This window comes from Staurois parvus, unplaced genomic scaffold, assembly GCF_062004578.1.
Source record: "Staurois parvus isolate SC_StPar_1 unplaced genomic scaffold, SC_StPar_1.0 ptg000656l, whole genome shotgun sequence".
Lineage (NCBI taxonomy): Eukaryota > Metazoa > Chordata > Amphibia > Anura > Ranidae > Staurois > Staurois parvus.
This window is the reverse complement of record NW_028318452.1, coordinates 1,113,368-1,137,208: the sequence shown is the minus strand read 5'-3', so window position 1 is coordinate 1,137,208 and position 23,841 is coordinate 1,113,368. Positions and strand designations below refer to the sequence as shown.

At 42.0% G+C, this 23,841-nt stretch overlaps 1 protein-coding gene across 1 annotated transcript in view; it reads right to left on the bottom strand.

Annotated features, from left to right (window-relative positions):
• The window catches only part of WDR41 (WD repeat domain 41), a 56,557-nt gene extending 37,651 nt beyond the window's left edge, over positions 1–18,906 (bottom strand). The window contains exons 1-2 of the mRNA XM_089694212.1: positions 18,737–18,906; positions 1,702–1,817 (exon numbers count right to left, since the gene is read on the bottom strand). Coding sequence (XP_089550338.1) covers positions 1,702–1,817; positions 18,737–18,784 — 164 coding nt within the window. The 5' untranslated portion in view covers positions 18,785–18,906. The remainder of the gene's footprint in view (positions 1–1,701; positions 1,818–18,736) is intronic.
• Between the last annotated feature and the right edge of the window lie 4,935 nt (positions 18,907–23,841).

Genomic DNA, 23,841 nt, shown 5'->3' with positions numbered 1-23,841 from the left:
CCCCCCCCCGTCTTGCCATGGCTCCACTCTATGGAAGAGCAATGGAGACACCTTTGGACAGCAGCATTGTCAGTCTGTGGAGAGGGTAGTGTTAGGTCTAAGTCCCATGCAGGAGTCCCAGTGGAAGTTCCTGGCGATTAGCTGCAGGCAGAACCCCCATTGAAAGCAATGGGAGGCAGCTCCCACAAATATCTGTGAGCGCTCACATGTAAGTGCTTAAGCAGCAATTTACCTGCGAAAGATCAGCCCAGTTTGCATCCAGGACCACTCATTTGCAGGTAGTTGCTGCTTGAGCACTAGTATATTCTGGAGCCTACGATGCACTGGGAAATTTACGTGTACTTGACTATCATTAAAGTTGATCCTGACAGAACACTTTTTAGGCACCCTGTTGACATCACTAGTGACGGAACATGTAGGGGTGAGCCGGACCACGCACAGCATTGCACATGCATGAACCGCTGCAGCCGTCTTTGATCCTGGCATAAGGAAGTTGTCTGTGTTTGGAAGGGCTTGTTTAACATTTACTAATTGTAAGTGCATACACCTACATAAAACCTTTTGTACATGCTGACTTTCGCTATGGATAGTCTCTCTTTTCACCTATACTGTTGACGCTCTTCATTTAAAGTCTATTGGCGAGTTGAACTCTATGCGTCAGCGTGTGGACACAGCTGCAAGCCAACATGCTGCCAGAGTGAGATGAATGCCTTGTGAAATATATTGAACGCTGTATGACCCCTCTTCACTAGGGGTCATTAGATTTCGGCAAGCCCCCCTCTAACTGCACTGGGGTGGCATGTGGTGTTGCTGTGCTAAGATCTGAAGGCTTTTGGGACTCACATAGGTCTTCTGCTATATGAAGATCACCATCTTTCCTTTGTCCCTCATTGGGACTCGTTTATTTACCAATTTTTCACTTATAGATGGTTTTATATGTAACCTTTAGTGCTGCTCTTTTGTATACCAAATTGGAGCACTGTGTATTGAAGTATAGTGCTCGCTGCTGCACATTATTCAGTTTTTGGGCTCTAGAGCATTTTGTTTCTTCTTTTTTAGATAAATTAATAAAAGCTGATTATTTTAAGTACCCCATATCAGTGTTAAATGGTTTGTCTCCACTGTCTAACTAACACTTTTGCTGGACAGCTTGGTCTTTTAAAGGAAGCTAATAAAAAAAAAAAAACACTTACTGGCCAGTACACTAGGCAAAAATAAAGCCACTGCAAATGAATAAACTATATGATTTGATGTCATTAGTGTGTGGCCTTGTCTTCCATATTAGTTGTGGGATATCGAGTGGGACAAGCTCTTTGGGGTCAGCACCTAGCGCATCAAAGGATCAGAGGATTACATACACAAAGCTTGGTGTGGTGCTGTTCAGTTTGATCTACAGTGCTGGCAGCGTTCATATTTTATCAGGCAGATGCAGGTGTCTGGAATGGTGTGTACATTTCTACAGAATAAGCACACACTTATCACAAGATTAAAGACAACAGGGAGCAAGGCAGACTGGTGTAGTGCAGGAACATCTGGATGAAAAGCTAACCTTCACTCTTTGTGAAAAAACAACCTTCTCAGGTTAAAATGCTTTCCATCTATGCAATTGTATGCATCTCATCTTTGATAGGTGTGTACCTATAATTCTGTGGCCTTTATAAACAGCACAGTAACAAACCAACCTTCAGAAGTATTTCCTACCTGTTGTCATCCACTTGCACAACGAAGCGCACGATATCATGGTGACCTTTTAACGCTGTAAGCTCAGTGTATGGATTCTGGATCTGTTCTTCTCCAATGTTCAACACTGTGGTCTTCTACAATTGAATACAAAGAATTAAAAAAAAATTAAAATGTTAATTTTCCCATGAATATCAGGGAAGTCAATGGGAACACCTTTTCTGGTGAAAGCTGTGACATTTCCTTCAGTCATATTGGCCGCAACACTGTGGTGGATTGCGTTGCACTACACTGAACTGAAAAAAAAAAGTACTGAATGCCTAAAGTATTACTAAACCCACAACAGTAAAATCAATCTGTATATGCAGTAAAGCACGCTTGTTATACTCACTGTGGGACCTAAGGTGTTGGTCCTCTGCATTGTATAAAAAGGATGTTTGATCCTGTCTTCTCTGATCCTCCCCTTCTTCTACTGTCCCCGACTCATCTCCTAATAGAACAGAGCCTTGGGGCATGATCACTTTGGGGTGCATTGCTAGAAAGTTTTTTTTTTCTTGGGAGTGCCTGTGATCAGCACAGAGCCAATCAGCACTGTCCGGACAGAGGGTCAAGGGTCCTGCAGTCTCATAGGGCAATCAGGGGAGAATGAAAATGCCTCATACAAGCTTTAACCAGTGCTCTGCTGGACAATGATAGAAGTCCCAAGACTGTTCTAACTGCTGATGAGAAAAGGTATTTAGCAGTTTATATTTACTTAAATAACTGTATTTCCATGTTCTGTGTACTGTGAGAGACCAGATAGAGTGAATGCAGGGTCCGGGGTTTAGTAACACTTTCAATTTTTCCAGCACTCACCACCGCATCACATTGGCATGAGCTAAGGCTACTGTAAACAAAGCCAACTGCCTTATCTTGCACTGGGATGGCTGTGGGAAAGGTTGACCACAGCAGTCCTAATGCATCTTGTATGAAAGGGCCATATACACACAATAAAGTAAATCTGAACCAATCACAAAATCCCATGTAAGCACTAACATAGAGGCTGACTCTACATTCTATTTGCTAAAACACTGTAAGGGGAATTTACCAAAACTGGAGCAGCTGTGCACGGTAGCCAATCAGCTTCTATCAAGTTGAGCTTTAATTAAAAAAAAAAAAATTGTGAACGGCCAGCTTTTTTTTACTGTAGAAGAGATATTCCCACTTTCTCACCTTCCCGCGCACACAGCTCCTGGTGGCTCTAGCCTCATAAACAAATGACTGATTCACATTGTATGGGCCACAGCAACCGTGCGAACGAGGCCTTAATCTGCAGGTTTTACCAGAATGACCCCTGGCATGAAGGTTATTCTTCAGGCTGCCTGTGTTATCCGGTGACCACACTTTTTTTCTACTCCCGCATGGTCACCCGTCCTCCCAATGGAGACTATGAGTGGTCATGCTGACAGACAAATGAAGGCTTAAAGTGATTGTAAAGTTTCATTTTTTTTAAATCTAATTAAAATAACAAACATGTCATAATGATCTGGTCTGTAATGGTTCTGCACAAAGCAGTCCCAACCATGCTTTTCTCGGGTCCCCCGCCAGTGTTCCTCGCTATACCCCCCCCGCCAAGTTTCCCCAGAGCAAGCTGCTTTCTCTGGCAGCACGCTCATTCCCGAGTCCCACTCTGTGTGTCTATAAAGCCCCGTTCCTCATCACTGGCATCGATTGACAACTGGGGAACCAATAGCTCTTGCTACTGTACCTGAACCAATGAGAAGCAAGAGATGTTTGAGAGAGTCTTGGCTCTTGCGCATATTGCTGAATCGAGATCGGGCTCAGGTATGTAATTGGGGGGGGGGGGTCTGCAAGGGGAACAGTTTTGTACCTTACTACATAGGTTGCAGTAAAAAAAACAAAACAAAAACAAAAACAAAAAAAAAAACCTTCTGCCTTACACACTGTAATTCAACATTTAATTAAGAAGCCTATCCAGAGTACTGATGGGTGGAAGAAGCTGGAGTGAGTGCATGTAGACAGGAAGTAGCTGAAAGAGGCCGGAGAAGATCAGCAGCACTGAGATACAAAAAAGTTACAAAAAAGTAAAACAGATATTTTAGAAAAAAGCAAACATGGCATGTGCTTATTGATACCAGAAATTAGTTCAGATATCCTCCAAACTGCTCTCTAACTGAACTTTGAACCTGTGCTATTTTGTTTACTTCAATGAGATGCGTCATTCTTGTACTGCAGCTTATAAAAGGGTACGTTCACTTTTTTTTCCCCTAAAATCCAGCTCCCCTGTACCTCCCATGTACCAATATACCATAAATGTACCTCGGTTGCAGAAAAATAAAAGCTTTCTTTTATTTTGAGAACAAGGCCTCACCATAGCCCTTGCTGTATTTCTTAGAAAGCGTCATCACTTGATGTAGATTTAGGACAGAGAAGGCAGTAAGACACAGGAAGGAGTTCACCAGCTGACCTTTATTAGCACACATCCTGCACTGACCTCAATAAAAACGATCACCCATCAACCATTTTTCACAGCATCACTGGCATCTCTCCACGCGTGCATTTGTTGGGCTTCTCCAGTGTCCCTTCAAACAGGCTTAGGCCACATGCTAAACTCCCTGGGGCCACATGGAGCCCACAGGACACCCCTGCTGTAGTGCGAGGGTCTGACTGAATGGATACAGAGTGATTGGATAGATGGTGTGTCCTCCTATTATATAGTTTTGGTAAATCTAAAAGAGATTGTACAATCAGATTGTATGGTGTATGGCCACCTTTATACACCTAAAATTAACTAGTTATGCTTTCAGTTTCATTAGTTGTTAATGGCACACCAAACACAGAAGCAAAGACACATTTTGTCACACGAAAAAACAGGTGACAAAATGCAGCAAAACACACAGTAAAAACGTGCAGCTCGCACCACGCCAAATATCCCATGAGCTACTTTGGCACGTGTAGCACAGGCCATTGCAATCAACAGGCTGCCCTGTGTGTGTCACTGGAAAAACTAGCCAAAAAAAAAAAAAATGCACTCCCACTACTCTCCGCTCCTCCCAACATATCTTTCTCTCTAGCTCCCTCATCACCTCCTCCCATGCTCGCTTCCAGAACTTCTCCAGAGCCTCTCCCATCCTCTGGAACTCCCTACCACAGTATGCCCAGTCAGCCCCACCCTGTCTGCCTTTAGGCGATCTTTAAAAACTCATTTATTCAGGGAAGCCAACCCCACCTCCACCTAAGAACTGTACTTGAATCACCTCCACCAGATCATCTCCCGCAGCTATCGCCTTTTGTATCACCTCCCCCTTCCTTTAGATTGTAAGCTCCACGTGCAGGGCCATCATATTCCTTCTGTACTGAAATGTATTGTAATTGTACTGTCTCCCTTATATTGTAAAACGCTGAGCAAACTGTTGGCGCTATATAAATCCTGTATAATAATAATACTCTACAGTAGGTGTGAATGGGGCCTGAAAGTGGAATTGGTTTGTTTACACAACGAGGCTCCATTCAAATTTGTGAATGGCAATGGGGTGGACAGAAGACAACTGAGTGTCTCTGTCCACTCCCTCCTATGTACTTGTATAAAGATGGCCATACACTATGTAATCTGATTGTACAATCTCTATACAATTTCCTTTAGATTTACCAGAACTACGGAACAGGAGGGAGGAGCCTGAGCATGGCGCCGACAAGGTGCAAGATGTGAGAGCCTTTGAGCTCCTGAGAACTGCCAGTAGAAAAGTTATGTCTAGGAGTGGTTGGGATGCCTGACTTGCCTTGTATTTTCCTGTCCTAGGGGCGTCCCGCTCCTGTATCCTGTCCGCCCAAGGTGGTAGCATGAGCGGGGGATCGTGAGCCGAGTACCGGTCTCTGACCGGTGAGGAGGCGGGCTCCACCGGAGTGTGGAGCGGTGATTGCCGAGAGGAGTGCTGGGAATCACCGGCTAGAGATGAGAAGACAGGAGTGGGTATAACCAGACCTGATGTGAGAAGGATCCTGTGGATCCCACGGAGGGTGATCCCCCTTACACAGACTGAGTTAGACCACCCTGGAATCACCTGAAGAGGAGGATTGAGAACCTTAGCAGTGCTCGGTATGCAGAAACAGCAGCAGCAAAGTGAAGGTAGAATGAAGGCGGTGTAAGAAGGGCTGCGGGAAGTGGTGAGTCTAAAACTTAAACTGACTAATATTGTCAAAGGAACTTTTTTGGGGGGGATCACCTAGTGGGCCCTGAGGGGTCAGAAGAAGCGTATAAGAAAGAAAAGTGGTATAAAGAGCCCCGAGAGAGGAAACGGGTGAGGGGCTAAAACTGGAGCGCCAAGTGACACCATCCCTATATGTAACATAAAAGGAATGAGAATATTTACAGCGGAAAATAACCCCAATCTAATCTATCCTGTATTACGGGGCAGTGTGGTGGACAGCTTTGTACGTCAGTGTTAGGATTTTGAATTTGATCCGATTGCGCAACGGATCAAATTCAAAATCCTAACACTGACGTACAAAGCTGTCCACCACACTGCCCCGAACTACATCACTGACCTAATATCCAAGTACTGCCCAGCACGCACACTCCGCTCCTCACAAGACCTCCTTCTCTCTAGTTCCCTGGTCTCCTCCTCCCATGCCCACCTCCAGGACTTCTCCAGGGTGTCACCCATCCTCTGGAACTCCCTGCCCCAACCCATCAGATTATCACCTACTCTCTTCTCCTTTAGGCGCACCCTGAAAACCCATCTCTTCAGGGAAGCCTACCCCACCCCCTGCTAACCTGCCGACCTCCTCCACTCGTCCTACCACTCCATCCCCCACAGCTATCTCCTCCTGTGCCACCATCCCCTCCCTCCTAGATTGTAAGCTCGAAAGAGCAGGGCCCTCGATCCCCTCATGTTTTGCATTGTATTGGTATTGTTCTGTCACATGTTCTGTCCCCCTTTGTAATGTACAGCGCTGAGCGAACTATTGGTGCTTTATAAATACTGTATAATAATAATAATAATATCCTGGGGAAGTAATCTTTTGCCCTTCAACTTAAAAAGATAGAGATATTATATGACCACTATGAATCTGTGGAAGGGGGAGGATCTGAAACATCCCAAATAAGTACAAGTACAATTAAAAAATATATAGCCCCACAAGAGAAAACTCCAGAGGGTCAAACCCCAGAGAGACAACATGGAGCGAGTAGAAGACGGGAGACGGAAAATAATATCGGTGACTGCTCTAGATTGTCTCTGGGTGTATCCAATCTGAGTCAAATTGAAGAAACTGTAGATATGGAAAAAAATAGATACAGAAAAATGTTGAAGAACAAGAGAAAAGCTCACAAATGCCTACTAAAACTGAAATAGCAGAAATGTTTTTGAGATTACAACACTCCATAAAAAATTAGATGGTGGTAACACATACAGTGGATATAAAAAGTCTACACACCTCTGTTAAAATGTCAGGTTTCTATGAAGTAAAAAATGAGACAAAGATAAATCATTTCAGAACTTTTTCCACCTTTAATGTAACCAATAAACTGTACAACTCAGTTGAACAACAAACTGAAATATTTTAGGTGGAGGGAAGTAAAAATAAAAAAACTAAAATAATATGGTTGCATAAGTGTGCACACCCTTAAACTAATACTTTGTTGAAGCACCTTTTGATTTGATTCCAGCACTCAGTCTTTTTGGGTATGAGTCTATCAGCATGGCACATCTTGACTTGGCAATATTTTCCCACTCTTCCTTGTAAAAACACTCCAAATCTGTCAGATTGCAAGGGTATCTCCTGTGCACAGCCCTCTTCAGATCACCCCACAGATTTTCGATCCGATTCAGGTCTGGGCTCTGGCTGGGCCATTCCAAAACTTTATTCTTCTTGGAATGGTGAAGCCATTCCTTTGTTGATTTGGATGTATGCTTTGGGTCATTGTCATCCTGAAAGATAAAAGTTCTTGTTCATGTTGAGCTTTCTAGCAGAAGCCTGAAGGTTTTGTGCCAATATTGACTGCTATTTGAAACTGTTCATAATTCCCTCTACCTTGACTAAGGCCCCAGTTCCAGCTGAAAAAAAAAAAAACAAAAACAGTCCCAAAGCATGATGCTGCCACCACCATGCTTCACTGAGGGTATGGTGTTCTTTTGGTGATGTGCAGTGTTGTTTTTACGCCAAACATATCTTTTGGAATTATGACCAAAAAGTTCAACCTTGGTTTCATCAGACCATAACACATTTTCTCCACATGCTTTTGGGAGACTTCAGATGTGGTTTTGCAAAATTTTGTCGGGCTTGGATGTTTTTCTTCATAAGAAAAGGCTTCCGTCTTGCCACTCTACCCCACAGCTCAGACATGAAGAATATGGGAGATTGTTGTCACATGTACCACACAGCCAGTACTTGCCAGATATTCCTGAAGCTCCTTTAATGTTGCTGTTTTAATGTTGCTGTAGGCCTCTTGGCAGCCTCCCAGACCAGTTTTCTTCTTGTCTTTGCAACAATTTTGGAAGGATGTCCAGTTCTTGGTAATGTCACTGTTGTGCCATATTTTCTCCACTTGATGACTGTCTTCACTGTGGCATATCTAATGCCTTGCAAATTCTTTTTTACCCTTCTCCTGACTGATACCTTTTAACAAAGAGATCCCTCTGATGCTTTGGAAGCTCTTTGCAGACCATGACTTTTGCTGTAGGATGCGACTAAGAAAATGTCAGAAAGACCTACTAGAACAGCTGAATTTTATTTGGGGTTAATCAGAGGCACTTTAAATGATGGCAGGTGTGTACTGACTCCTATTTAACATGATTTTGAATGTGATTGCTTAATTCTGAACACAGGTACATCCTCAGGTATAAGAGGGTGTGCACACTTATGCAACCACATTAATTTAGTTTTTTATGTTTACTTACACCCCCTAAAAGATTTCAGTTTGTTTTTCAATTGAGTTGTACAGTTTATAGGTAACTTTAAAGGTGGAAAATTTCTGAAATGATTTATCTTTGTTTCATTTTTTTTTTTTTTTTACATCACAGAAAGCTGACATTTTAACAGCGGTGTGTAGACTTTTTATATCCACTGTAAGGATCTCGGGCAAGCCTTAGCACAAGTAGAAGAAACTGAGGAAAAATTGGATAAACATGCCTAAGTAAAAACCAATCTGGAAAAGCAACTGGAGGACATGCGAAAAGAGCAAAGTAGACTGTTCTATAAATTGGAACATCAAGAAAACATAGATAGGAGGAACAATCTGAGGATATGGGGTTTGCCCGAGACTTCGCAGGGAGAAGATTTGATGGAGACAACGAGGAAAGTGTTTAGCACAATGATCAGTAACAGACTGAATAGATCAGTAACAGACCAGTTGAAAATTGAGAGAATACACAAAATTAAAAGACCCCAAGGAACGACAAGTGAAAATCCCAGAGATGTGATTGTGCAATTTCATTATTCCAGAGATAAAGTAGATCTATTGAAGAAGATAAGAGGGACACCAGTAATACAATATGAAGAAAGTATTTATACAAGAAAACTTATTCCTGCGCCAAAACTTTCCAAATATCACTCTAAAAATGCTGCTGTGCCAATCGTGAAAACACAAACAATATATATATAAATAAACAGCGCAAATTTAGATAATTAATCAATATAATAAATCATATAAAATAAGTGCATAAATTATTCGTGTTTACCCCTAATTTTAAACAAAAACACCCAAAAGTCCATGTGCTGAAAACATAATTAAATTGTAGAAATAAAAGTGCCAACTTCTTTTCTTCAGAAAATACTTTCACCTTCCACCAGTGCACAAACCAACATCGAATACACTCACCAGAACTTGGTGAGTAAAAGACCTTTAAGGAATTTTTAGGGATCCTAAACCCTCTTTGGTGGCACGCTAGGGAAAATCTTCACCCTCCGAATAGACTCCACCATTCAACCAAAAGAAAAAAACTCACATAGCATAATATTGTCACACAATAGTAACTTTTTCCAAATGGAGATTAAGGCCACTCACATGTTAAACACTTGCTAAAGGCATGTTTATTATGTATAAAAGGCTTCAGTTCCAGCAGATATACAAACTTTTCTTTCCAGGACTCTCACATCCACAGTGGAACAAAGACAGGACTCCTCTTAGACCAAACAGTGAACCAAGATGGCCGTTGGAACGCACCGCTCAGCGTGCGTTCCACTCACCGGAAATGACGTCAGGCGCATGGAGTGTGGACCGGAAATGCGTCAACGCGTTTCGCCCCTCCCATAGGGCGTTATCAAGACACCCATCTCCCGTCCTCACTCACTTAAATATCAATGGAATACCCTCCCCTCCGATTTAATTGGTCAGACCACCTCCCAGGATAATTTCAGAGGCTGCTCCTCCCACTACAAGACGTGAGAGACCTTTACAAAATGCCAATCCACATAACAACATCATGAATTCTGACAATTGATATAAACAATTCAATTAAAAACAATATCTTTATAGTTTAATATAATTCATATTAACAAATGTATATCTATCTAAAAACAGATTGCAAAATAAAAAATGAAAATAAAAATAAAAAAATATAAATAAAAATAATAATAAAAATGAAAATAAATATAAATGAATAAAAAAATTACCCACCCGGGGGGGGGGGGGAGGGGGGGATGGAGACCACCTCCAAATTTTCAAAATTTTCAAAACTTTCAGAACCCAAATTACCAGGACCCTTATTGGGGACAAAGAGAAAGAGAGGATGTAGAGGAGGTAAAAGGAAAAAGGAAAAGGTCAATGTGAATATAGGGATTTTCAATCTAAGTGGTACATTCTAGTTTAATCCTTGTATAGTGATTCTGCAGCCATGGAATTATTTAATTTTGTCTCTCAAAGAAAGGTGAATGTTGATGATATTTTTTCACATAACATAGATAGCACAGATTTGGCCAAGGATTTTAAAATATTAAAAAATTCCCTGGATAAAAAAGGAAGGGCGTGGTGGGATGTAGTGACCCTGGAAAAGTATATTAAAGAAGGTATCACTCCAAGAAGACTAAGATGGGAAGTGGCCCCTAGTGATGGGCTTGTGGGAAAAGATTTAGATGAAGAGTGGTTTGCATTTTTCAACCATGTTGAGAAAAAACTCATGGAATTAATTGTACAGAGAAGGAAGAGAAAATTGAACATTCTAGAAAATGTTATGTGTAATCTAAGAGAGAAAATGGCCCCTTTTAGTGAGTCTAGTGATTTTAAAGAAAAGGCAAAACAGGTACAGGATAGTATCAACAAAATAGATGAAGATACTAAAAAGAAAAAAATTTGGGAGAGATATGCAAGATTATAAAACCCAAATTGTATATAAATGGCAAGAAGATACCAGTAAAGGGACTGATGTTTCTAGAAACTCCTCTAATGAGGGGGATATTAAGGTTCAGGATTTAGATTCGGAAACTCCTGTATTAAAGGTCAAAACCCCGGTTGTGAGATATTCTAAAAACAATCATATAAATTCATCACCTAATAAAAAGAACGATGAAAGTGCCCCATTAAATTACAGAGTACCAACTCAAAATAGATTTGGACCACTTGGGGGGTCCCCTTATAGTCATCAGAATGAGGGTATGTTTTTTCCACGGGGGGATTTGGAGGTCCCCCATGGAGAGGGGGAAATATAAGGGGAAATTCCAATTGGAGAGGAAGAGGGGGCCCTTATTACCCACCCAGAGGGGGGAGGGGGGGATGGAGACCACCTCCAAATTTTCAAAATTTTCAAAACTTTTAGAACCCAAATTACCAGGACCCTTATTGGGGACAAAGAGAAAGAGAGGATGTAGAGGAGGTAAAAGGAAAAAGGAAAAGGTCAATGTGAATATAGGGATTTTCAATCTAAGTGATTATGTTTTAAATGAGGAGGAATTAAAAGTTTTAGCACTAGGCTTGAAATTTGCACCAGATAGGAAATTAAATAAAGTTGAGACCTATATAGACCTGCAAAAGTTTATTAGAAAATTAAATTTAAAAAAATATTGGAGTAAAAATAAAGATCAGATGGGAAAAGATTTCCATAACGAAAAAAAGAAAATTGATGGGAAAAAAATTGACGAGACGAATGAAGGTCCGTATAGGCATACTGATTTAAGAAATAAATCTGTATTCAACCCTAGGGTGGGGAATAATTGTTGTAAAGATGCATTTAAGAAGATGGTGGAATATGACTTGGAGTTATTATCCCTTCCGAATAAGAGAACTAAGCATGATTTAGTAAGAGGTATCCAGCAAATAGAGAAGAATAATGATATTGTAATAAGAGCAGCGGACAAAGGGGGAGGTGTTGTAGTGTTGAATAAGAAGGATTACTATGAGGAACTCAATAGATTGGTGGGTGATAGGAGTACTTATGAATTACTTAAGGGTAACCCTATAAAAAGCTATAAAAATAAACTTGTGAAAATAGTGAAAAAAGGTGAAAAAGAAGGTTTTTTGAATAAGAGAGAGGTAAAATATTTAGTACCGAAAGCACCTGTTACTCCAGTTATATACCAATTACCTAAGAGTCACAAGAACTTACTGAAACCACCGGGAGGGAGGGGTATTCCATTGATATTTAAGTGAGTGAGGACGGGAGATGGGTGTCTTGATAACGCCCTATGGGAGGGGCGAAACGCGTTGACGCATTTCCGGTCCACACTCCATGCGCCTGACGTCATTTCCAGTGAGTGGAACGCACGCTGAGCGGTGCGTTCCAGCGGCCATCTTGGTTCACTGTTTGGTCTAAGAGGAGTCCTGTCTTTGTTCCACTGTGGATGTGAGAGTCCTGGAAAGAAAAGTTTGTATATCTGCTGGAACTGAAGCCTTTTATACATAATAAACATGCCTTTAGCAAGTGTTTAACATGTGAGTGGCCTTAATCTCCATTTGGAAAAAGTTACTATTGTGTGACAATATTATGCTATGTGAGTTTTTTTCTTTTGGTTGGATGGTGGAGTCTATTCGGAGGGTGAAGATTTTCCCTAGCGTGCCACCAAAGAGGGTTTAGGATCCCTAAAAATTCCTTAAAGGTCTTTTACTCACCAAGTTCTGGTGAGTGTATTCGATGTTGGTTTGTGCACGGGTGGAAGGTGAAAGTATTTTCTGAAGAAAAGAAGTTGGCACTTTTATTTCTACAATTTAATTATGTTTTCAGCACATGGACTTTTGGGTGTTTTTGTTTAAAATTAAGGGTAAACACGAATAATTTATGCACCTATTTTATATGATTTATTATATTGATTAATTATCTAAATTTGCGCTGTTTATTTATATTTATAATATGAAGAAAGTAATCTACAAATTTTTGTGGGTATAACACCCCCCAGTCACATTGGGTGCGACTTGCATGCGATTTGCATGCCATGCAACATGCAAATCTTATGCCAAGTTGCACCCTATTGTCCGCAATTAGAGTGATCAAATCGGTCCGGTTCCGACCAATTTGTAAAGTAGTACATGTACTACTTTTGGTGCGATTTGCATAGACATCTGTGTCAGATGTCTTGTAAATCGCACCTGAAATCGGCATCTCACCTGACTTCGAATTCGTGAGACTTCACTGTAATTTGCACGATTTCAAAGTTGGGCTTGATGTGACCGGGGTGTAACACCATAAACATTAGCTAGAAGCAGAACTTTTAAACCATTACTGGAACAGATGAGAAAACAAAACATTCAATACAGCTGGGGGTTTCCAGCATGTTAATTGGATGGAAAGACGATCGCTTGGCAAGACTGAAGTTCAGAGAAGAACTATGGGACTTCTGTGAGAGACTAGAACTGCAGAAAATAGACATTTCAGTATGGGAAGAAGGGGTAAAGGAAAATAAAGGAATAGAAAAAGAGAGATGGCAATTAATCCCCAAAAAGAGAGCGCATCAGAGATAAAATAAGTAAGGGAGAGAGGAACAGGGGGAAGGAATTATGAAGTTGTGGGAGGAGTTATGAAGTTGTGACAGGAGTTCTATTTCTTTTCTCTCTCTCCAGTTATCTTTTGTTTTCCTGCCTAGGAAGGTTGAGAATTTTTAGAGAATAGGCGGGAAACGCGAGGTCACACATGTAACTAGACTCGCGACACAGGGAATGGGGACGCGGGTTTGGTTGGTCGTATGTAGTCAGAGTTTCACCCCAGACTGGAATGGATAGTTTGAAACGGACTATAGTTTGAAAAAAATCTGAACAAATTCCTATGCACACCACACATATCTTATTTGTAGTGCAAAAAAACAGGAAAAAACAATACAATATTTAAAATGCACTGTACACTAACGCACTGGACACCGCAATGCACTGTACTCTGTAACGCACTGGACACTGTAGCACCCTGTACACCACAATGCACTGGACACCAATTGCACTGTACACTAACGCACTGGACACCGCAATGCCCTGTACTCTGTAACGCACTGGACACCGCAATGCACTGGACCCTGTAACGCACTTGGCACTACCATGCACTGTACTCTGTAACACCCTGTACACCACAATGCACTGTATACTGTAACGCACTGTACACCGCAATGCACTGGACACCAATTGCACTGTACACTAACGCACTGGACACCAAAATGCACTGTAACGCACTGGACACTGTAACTCACTGGACACCATAATGCACTGTATTCTGTAACGTAGTGGACATCAAAATGCACTGTACACTGTAACGCACTGGACACTAACGCACTGGACACCACAATGCACTGTATACTGTAACGCAATGTATTCTGTAATGCACTGAACACCGCAATGCACTGTATACTGTAACGCACTGTACACTAACACACTGGACACCGCAATGCACTGTACTCTATAATGCACTGGACATCAAATGCACTGTACACTGTAACGCACTGGACACTAACGCACTGGACACCACAATGCACTGTATACTGTAACGCACTGTACACCGCAATGCACTGGACACCAATTGCACTGTACACTAACACACTGGACACCAAAATGCACTGTAACGGCACTGGACACTGTAACTCACTGGACACCACAATGCACTGTATTCTGTAACGTACTGGACATCAAAATGCACTGTACACTGTAACGCACTGGACACTAACGCACTGGACACCACAATGCACTGTATACTGTAACGCAATGTATTCTGTAACGCACTGAACACCGCAATGCACTGTATACTGTAACGCACTGTACACTAACACACTGGACACTGCAATGCACTGTACTCTATAATGCACTGGACATCAAATGCACTGTACACTGTAACGCACTGGACACCACAGTGCACTGTATACTGTAACGCAATGTATTCTGTAACGCACTGAACACCGCAAATGCACTGTATACTGTAACGCACTGTACACTAACACACTGGACACCGCAATGCACTGTACTCTGTACCGCACTGGGACACTAAATGAATGCACTGTACACTGTAAAGCACTGGACACCAAATGCACTGTACACTAATGCACTGTACTCTGTAACACACTGGACACTAACGCACTGGACACCGCAATGCACTGTACTCTGTACTGCACTGGACACCGCAATGCACTGTACTCTGTAACGCACTGGACACCAAATGCACTGTACCTGGTGCATGGTGTGCTCTCCTCCTCTATTGTTGCTCCTCTGGCTGCAGCAGGTGAAATTAGGGACTTCCAGGCTGCCGTTGGCTGGGTCCTCGTGGCCGAGGACCCAGTGAGCAGCCTAGCTATTTGCCGATCCGGTTTTTTTCTTTTTCAATTGTTTTTTTTTTCCAGCTGGCTCGATGGGCTGGAAAAATGGCTTTGGCGGGCTGTACCCAGGCCGTGGGCCATAGTTTGAGGACCCCTGATCACTTTCCTGGATAGGACAAATAACTATGATAAAGATCTTAATAGTATCAAAAATCCTATATAAATTACATATGTTACCAATATATCTACCGGGAACTAATTTTAAAATTGTTAAAATGATATTAAGGTATATATGGGGAAATAAAAAAAAACAGAATAAAATATGAAGTGCTGTGTAGAGATAAAGAAAATGGGGGTCTAAATGTACTGGATTTTAAGAGATACTATTACTCCGTATTATTATCACAAATATTTGATTGGATATATAATGCACAGGGGAATAGTTGGGTTAAAATAGAAGACACATTAAGTGAGACACAATTAGATAGGATATTTGGCTTCCGCATCAGCACTGTAAGTTGGCTGAAAACACAAGCACTTTTACATGGAATGTAATTAAGATATGAGGTGTCATTTATAAACAAATGGGAGGGGAGTATAATTCACCATTAATACTGCTGGTGGGAACATTTTTTTTTCCTGCCAGGGAAAGAGGATATTTTTGGTAAATGGATAAAAAAATGAGAATACACAATTAAAAGATATATATTGGAAAATGAGAAATATGCTCCTTTCAGGAATTAAAAAATAAAAAGTTCTTCATGATAGATGAATGGCGATATTTTCAATTAAATCATTTTGTTACAATGCTCCCACAGCCACTTAGGACAATGGAGGATTTGAATCCATTTGAACAATTGTTTAGTGCAAGTAAGACACAGAAACATAGTACCTCCCGTATTTATAAGATCCTTACCGCAATAATAGGATCCACTTCTCTGTTGTATATGGAAAAGTGGGAAATGGAACTTGGAATATCATTTAATGAGCAGAAAAAAATGAAAATATTTAGATTAACACCTAGGGTAGTAGATACAAAGGTGGTGGAAATGAATTATAAATATTTATAATATGGTATATCACACCTAGTGCGGCACATAAGCAACAAGTAGAGAAATCACCTGGAGGGGGTGTGGGATTAAGGGCACAATGGCACATATGTGGTGCGATTCTCTCAGACAGAAGGAGCGGGGACAGGCCGCGGGCACACTCGGGTGGAAAGACCGTTATCTGTGCTGAGCGTGGTTTGCCATTGGGCAGAGCGGAGCGCACGGTCCGGGGGAGCGCTGTGATCTGGTGGGGTGGGGGTTGGGGGGATCAGGTCTGGCACGCTCTCCTTTTTCAGGATACATCATTAAAGGATCACATACCAGCCTTTCTGTGAAGGAGAAATACTTACCTTGGAGGATTTTCTGGTTTATTTTAGTTTTTGGTGAGTGCATAGTGGTGGAGGATTTCACGGATGTCTCCTTTTCCACATTGGGATGTCACTTCACTCTATGACTGCAATTCATACTACTTGTGGGTGCAGCTTTAACATTATGGAGAATTTTTTGCACTGAAGGACATTTGATTGAGGACTTTTATACACCTTTACTTTGACCTTTAAAGTATTGTTTAATTATTTATTCAAATTTTTTATGATTGCACATTTATATTATTTTTGGCGTGTAACAACACAGAGTGGTTGCAAAGTATATCAGATTGCATATGAATTGTATGATTTTCAATCACATAGCACAGCACTTTCTTCCTGCATAACCAGTGATCACCGCAGGTGCTGGCTGAGCAGAGAGTTGTGAATACGTTCATCCACCAGTGACCTGTCATTCTAGTGATTGGGGTCAGCGGCTACACCAGAAACTGCCGCTACAATTCTCACTGGCCCTAATCACCTGTGTGGTTGTAACCTGTGACCCCCTTCACATTGTGCTTCTGCTGCGCTTCTCCCTGCGGTTTCCACGTGGGCTAGCTGTGCTTTGCCATAGGTTTCTATTATGTTCTGCAGTTTTAGTGTTCTTTCTCAAACGTGTGCCAAAATGGGCAGACATAATAGAAGTCTACAGCAAAAGGCAGCTAACTGCTGGTACACTGCGACACCCACTGGATCAGTCTGAAAGAGGCTTCATTGACACACATGATAGGAAGCACGCTGTCCAGCACTTCCTGTGTGATAGAAACAATCAGCATGTTTATCATTCACAAACCAGGAAGTCCTGTGTATCATGAACAGGATTTATCATACACAAGGACAACACTGACAAAATCATTTTTCAGTACTGTGAGGAAACAAAAAGGAAAAAGAAAGTAAAGGAAAAAGTAAAAAATAAAGGAAAAGGAACGTGTAGGGTAAGGAAAAGGACAGGGAAAAGGAATGGAAAAAGGACAGGGAAAAGGAATGGAAAAAGGACAGGGAAAAGGAATGGAAAAAGGACAGGGAAAAGGAATGGAAAGGGAAAAGGAATGGAAAGGAAAAAGGACAGGGAAAAGGAATGGAAAGGAAAAAGGACAGGGAAAAGGAATGGAAAGGAAAAAGGACAGGGAAAAAGAATGGAAAGGAAAAGGAATGTAAGGGAAAAAAAAAGGGAAAAAGGAATGGGAAAAGGAAAAAAAAAAAGGATAAAGAAAGGAAAAAGAAATGGAAGGACAGGAAAGGAAAGGAAGAAGGACGGGAAAGGGAGAAGGACAGGGAGAAGGAAAGGAAATGAAAGGGAGGACAGGGGAAAGGGAGAAGGAAAGGAAAGGGAGAAGGACAGGAAAGGGAGAAGGACAGGAAAGGAAAGTGAGGACAGGGGAAAGGGAGAAGGACATGGGAAAGGGAGAAGGACAGGGGAAAGGGAGAAGGACAGGGGAGAAGGAAAGGAAAGGGAGAAGGACAGGAAAGGAAAGGGGAAAGGGAGAAGGAAAGGAAAGGGAGAAGGAAAGGAAAGGACAGGGGAAAGGGAGAAGGAAAGGAAAGGGAGAAGGACAGGAAAGGAAAGGACAGGGGAAAGGGAGAAGGAAAGGGAGAAGGAAAGGGAGAAGGAAAGGAAAGGGAGGACAGGGGAAAGAAAGGACAGGGGAAAGGGAGGACAGGAAAGGGAGGACAGGGAAGGAAAGGGAGGGAAGGAAGGGAGGACAGGAAAAGGAAAGGGAGAAGGACAGGGGAAAGGGAGAAGGACAGGGGAAAGGGAGAAGGACAGGGGAAAGGGAAGTTCCCCTCCTCATTATATATATAGAGACAGGAAGTAGGGATAAATCTCTCCAATGTGGTCGCAATTATAAAGCCTCCAGGGTTTGGCCCTGTACCGGGACCTTTAGTTCCCCAGTAGTATAGAGGCCTGAAGGCTGAGCACAAATACAAGCCCGAGCAGCAAAAGATGATGGAGGGCGTTCTGGGACTTGTGGTTCTCCAGCTTCTTACCTCCGCTCCGGCCTGCGGTTCTCTCCCGCCCAGGAGCCATCGGAACATGGCTGTCACTGCTGTGTCCTGGCTGAGCAAACAACACGACCGGCCATACACTCTATACAGTAATTTACAGCAGGCCTCAGCGCAGCACACAGGCCCGAATCAGCTGATGATGTTACCTAGCAGCCAGACACAGCGTCCTACGGCGAGCCGGAGGAGCAAACCTCGTGCAGGCGGAGAATGCGCGAATCGGAAGTGACCTGAAGAGTCATAGGGTGTCGCTGCTGCTCGGAGGACCTGGAATAAACCTGCAGAACAGCAGTGACATCGCTTACTGACTGCCCATATCATTTTATACAATACAATACACATGGTGATTTTGCCGTGTGAACTTCTTTTGCGTGACGTTTGCCATGCGATTTTGTTTGCGTGATCACACAGCGTTTGTTGCCTGCAAAATCGCATGGCAATCACCGCAAAATCGTCCCCCATTTTCAGGTGTCATTGAAATAAACAGCGCCAGCACATGCTGATGAGTGATTTCACATTTTAACAGCATGTTTTGAAATCGCTATCAGAATCGCGACAATTCCGGCTGCGATTCAAAACACCAATATTTAAATGGAGTCTCAGGCTCCGCTTACACTGGTGCAATTTTAAATGCGGCTTGAGTTACACGGAATCGCATCAATAGAAGTCACATTGTTTTCGGTGGTGTCCATTCACATCAATGCAACTTAGCACAGAGCAATTTTCTAAAAGTTACTTGTACTACTTTGGTGTGATTTCAGCAACATTTCAACCCTATGGAATATGCCAACCACTTCAAAGTTGCATCCAAGTTGGCTACATAATCGCACGGAATGTTGCATCAAAATCAGAGGAAGGAGCACAGGCCCTGGGTCCCCCCACAGGGGGCAGATTTGGAAAACAACATTGTCAGTCTGGGGGGGGGGGGGGGGGGGGAAGGGGAGTGGTAGATGTACTAGCAGATTTATATACACTAAAAAATTGAAGCCAAACTCTAGTTAACACTTTATAGGCAGTTACAACAAACAGTTGTTGTTCCTTTTGGAATTAAGGTTTTACCTAAATAAATAACAGCTGATCTTTGTAAGCTCCCCTGTCACTGTTAAATGGTTTGTCTCATCCCTGTAACTGATACATCTGTGGGACAGTTTGTTCTTTTGAAAAACAACAGATTTACTGGCTGGATCATCAGATGAAAATAAAATAAAGAAAGCTTAAAAATAAAACAAAATGCTGCCATCACATCTAAGAATTGGTAAGCTACAATAAAATGTTTGCTTTTGGGTTTAATACTGCTTTAATGTCTGTGTCATTTATTTATTCATTGTCCTTTGCTGAGTTTTCTTTTGGGATCAATACTGCAATGTTAGCCCTCTTGAGCTGCACTGTGTTGTAACTGCACTGTCCCCTCTTGTGCTGAACTGTGTTGTAACAGCACCGTCTCCCTGCACCGTCCCCTTCTTGTGCTGCATTGTGTTGTAACTACACCGTCTCCCTGCACCGTCCCCTTCTTGTGCTGAACTGTGTTGTAACTGCACCGTCTCCCTGCACCGTCCCCTTCTTGTGCTGCATTGTGTTGTAACTACATCGTCTCCCTGCACCGTCCCCTTCTTGTGCTGAACTGTGTTGTAACTGCACCGTCCCACTGCACCGTCCCCCTCTTGTGCTGAACTGTGTTGTAACTGCACCGTCTCCCTCTTGTGCTGAACTGTGTTGTAACTGCATTGTCCCCCTGCACTGTCCCCCTCTTGTGCTGTACTGTGTTGTAACTGCACCGTCTCCCTACACCGTCCCCCTCTTGTGCTGAACTGTGTTGTAACTGCACCACCCCACTCTTGTGCTGAGCTGTGTTGTAACTGCACCGTCTCCCTGCAATGTCCCCTCTTGTGCTGAGCTGTGTTGTAACTGCACCGTCTCCCTGCACCGTCCCCTCTTGTGCTGAACTGTGTTGTAACTGCACCGTCCCCCTCTTGTGCTGAACTGTGTTGTAACTGCACCGTCCCCTCTTGTGCTGAGCTGTGTTGTAACTGCACCGTCTCCTTGCACCGTCCCCTCTTGTGTTGAGCTGTGTTGTAACTGCACCGTCTCCCTGCACCGTCCCCTCTTGTGCTGAGCTGTGTTGTAACTGCACCGTCTCCCTGCACCGTCCCCTCTTGTGCTGAGCTGTGTTGTAACTGCACCGTCTCCCTGCACCGTCCCCCTCTTGTGCTGAACTGTGTTGTAACTGCACCGTCTCCCTGCATCGTCCCCCTCTTGTGCTGAACTTGTAACTGCACCGTCTCCCCGCACCGTCCCCCTCTTGTGCTGAACTGTGAGAAAACCCAAAAACTAAGGCTAGCTTCACACCATGCAACTACGATGCTTCCTAGCATGTGTGCGTGTGGTTCTGCACGTTCCCAAACGTTGCATGTAGAGCAACCCATTTATTTCAATGGACACCCAACCTGTCCGAAAAGCAGGGAATGAAGCCCCCATCCCTTTTGTTAAATCTCGCTGCACAGCGGTTTGAGCAAACACTGGCAACTGACTGGCGATGCATAAAGATGGTGCCATTAAACTGTTACTATATCCAGGACCCTGCATTCACTATATCTGGTCTCCCACAGTACACAGAACATGGAAATGCAATTATTTTAGTAACTATAAACTGCTAAATACCTTTTCTCATCAGCAGTTGGAGCAGTCTTGTGACTTCTATCAGTGTCCAGCAGAGCACTGGTTAAAGCTTGTAGGAGGAGTTTTCATTTTGCTCTAGGAGGATTCAGGACCCCTGACCTCTGTCTGGACAGTGCTGATTGGCCCTGTGCTGATCACATGCACTCTCCCAAAAAAAAAATCTCTAGTAATACACACCAAACTGAACATATGCAGCTTGCACCCAAGGTTCTGTTCTATCTGGAGATGGATTGGGGACAGTAGTTGAAGGGAATGGTTAGAGAAGACCACATCAAACAGCCTTTTTACCCAATCCGGAGGATTAACCTCTTAGGTTCCACAGTGAGTATATCAAGCATGCTTTACTGCATATACAGACTGATTTTACTGTTGTGGGTTTAGTAACACTTTAAGAATTAATGGCATCTTCATGTATCTGCTACAGAACAACATGTTTCACATAGATGTGAACAAAACCTGAATAAAGCTGGGGAACAGTGACAAACGCGTTTACTAAGCCCAGTAGCTCAAGTGAAATTATACCCATAGCTATAAATATCAGAGTGGTGACTTACCACCTCTTCCCCATCCTAGCTTTCTATAGCTCTGATTACAGAGATACAGTCTAAAAGCAAACTACTACTGTTGGGTTCTTGCTTTAGAAATCCTATAATGCTCTGTGACACCGCTGTAATGGTGCACTGTGTATCAAATGCTTATTTGCAAAAAAAAAAAAGATTTTCTATAGATAGCGAAGAAAGATATCCTTTTATAATCCTAAAATCTAAATAAATGAAATAAAACCATCTCCATACCATTATAGAATGTGGTACAACTCCTCAATGGCACACTTCACAGCAGAATTTCACTGCTGTGTTCTCATTGAATAGAAAAGAACAGAACAGAAAAAAATAGAATAGAACAGAATAGAATAAAATGGAAAGAATATAACCGTCTTCTGAAATTCAAATTTCGATTAGAATAGAACCAGCTATTCTTCACAATAAATTTGTATCGATTTGATATTTTCAGTTCAAATTCAATTTGAATACTTCAAATCCATTGGAAAAATGTTAATCCAGTCAAAAACGAATGAATGAAACAAAACAAAATTAATTAGGAATCGAACAAAACAAAATTAGTAACTTAACGAATCTATCCAAAATGAAATGAGACACATTTTTTTGTCTGCGTTTGTCTAGTTCTCACAAGCAAGCTCTTCTGTGTTTCTCATATAAAACAGATCATTTCCATATTCCTTATAGGGTGGCCATATACACTTGCTAGGATTATCTCGAGTCACTTTCCTGTATTTGACTGCACTGTAATCATCTATGTAATTAAACAGGCATACTGTACTGGCGCAAACACATTTTCTATTTTCTGTTCCATAGGAAAGGTATGGATTTGCACCATCACACAGTACACCTAGCCTAGGTTTGCACTGGTGATGCTTCATAACTATGCATTTTCAATGCATTTTTGTAGCACATTCTATATGCGTTTTCATGCTTCATGCGTTTTTTTGTAGGAGGAGCCTGGTTTTTAAACATAAAACCCTGCCAAAAATGCATGCACATGTGTTTTGCATGCACACCCAATGAAGTCTATGGGGCAAAAAACGCGCTATGCTACACCAAGAGAAACACACTGCACCATGTTTTATTAATGAGAACGAGCACCATATAGATTAGTGTGACTTCCATTGTTGTGCAATGCAGCGCAATGGGAGACGCAGGGCAAGTCGCACTAGTATAAATGGGACCTAATTTGGACTTACTATTACTTATTTGTTTTATTAGTTGATAACTAGACAAAAGTTCTACTCTGTTTTAAAGCAGCTATGCAGGGTTTTTGCTATAGATGTATATTTCCAGCAGGTGGTGCTATAGTACAAGATTATGAAGTTTCTCATTCTTGGTACAGTAGTAGTGGAGTGTTGTAGCCATGGATGGATGCAGAGACATTGGGCTTTAATACTCTTCCTTTGTTAACTTAAAGTAAATCTAATCCCAATCACTAAAATCACATAGACGTTTCAATTAATGTTATCTTACAATATAAATAATATAAAACCACAGTGAATTTGTGAAAAAGTGGCTCATAAACTTCACAGTGCCAAAACTTATCATATAAAATATATATTGAAATAATAACCCAAATTTGTTATCCTATATACTCAAAATATTAAATAATAAAATTGCAGTGACCAAAAAAATCAAGTGTTCAAATCAACACAATATAGTGAGAAAAACAAATCCAGTGGTAAAAAAAACAAAGTCCAGTGATATAAAAATAATATCAAGTGTTAAAAATGTCCCGTGATAAAAATCATACAGTGTTAAAAAACACACACAGTGCACAGTGTGCCCCCACTCAGGTGTGTATTCACCAGTATTATAATGTCATCTGCCTTTGGCAGGGGCGGACTGACA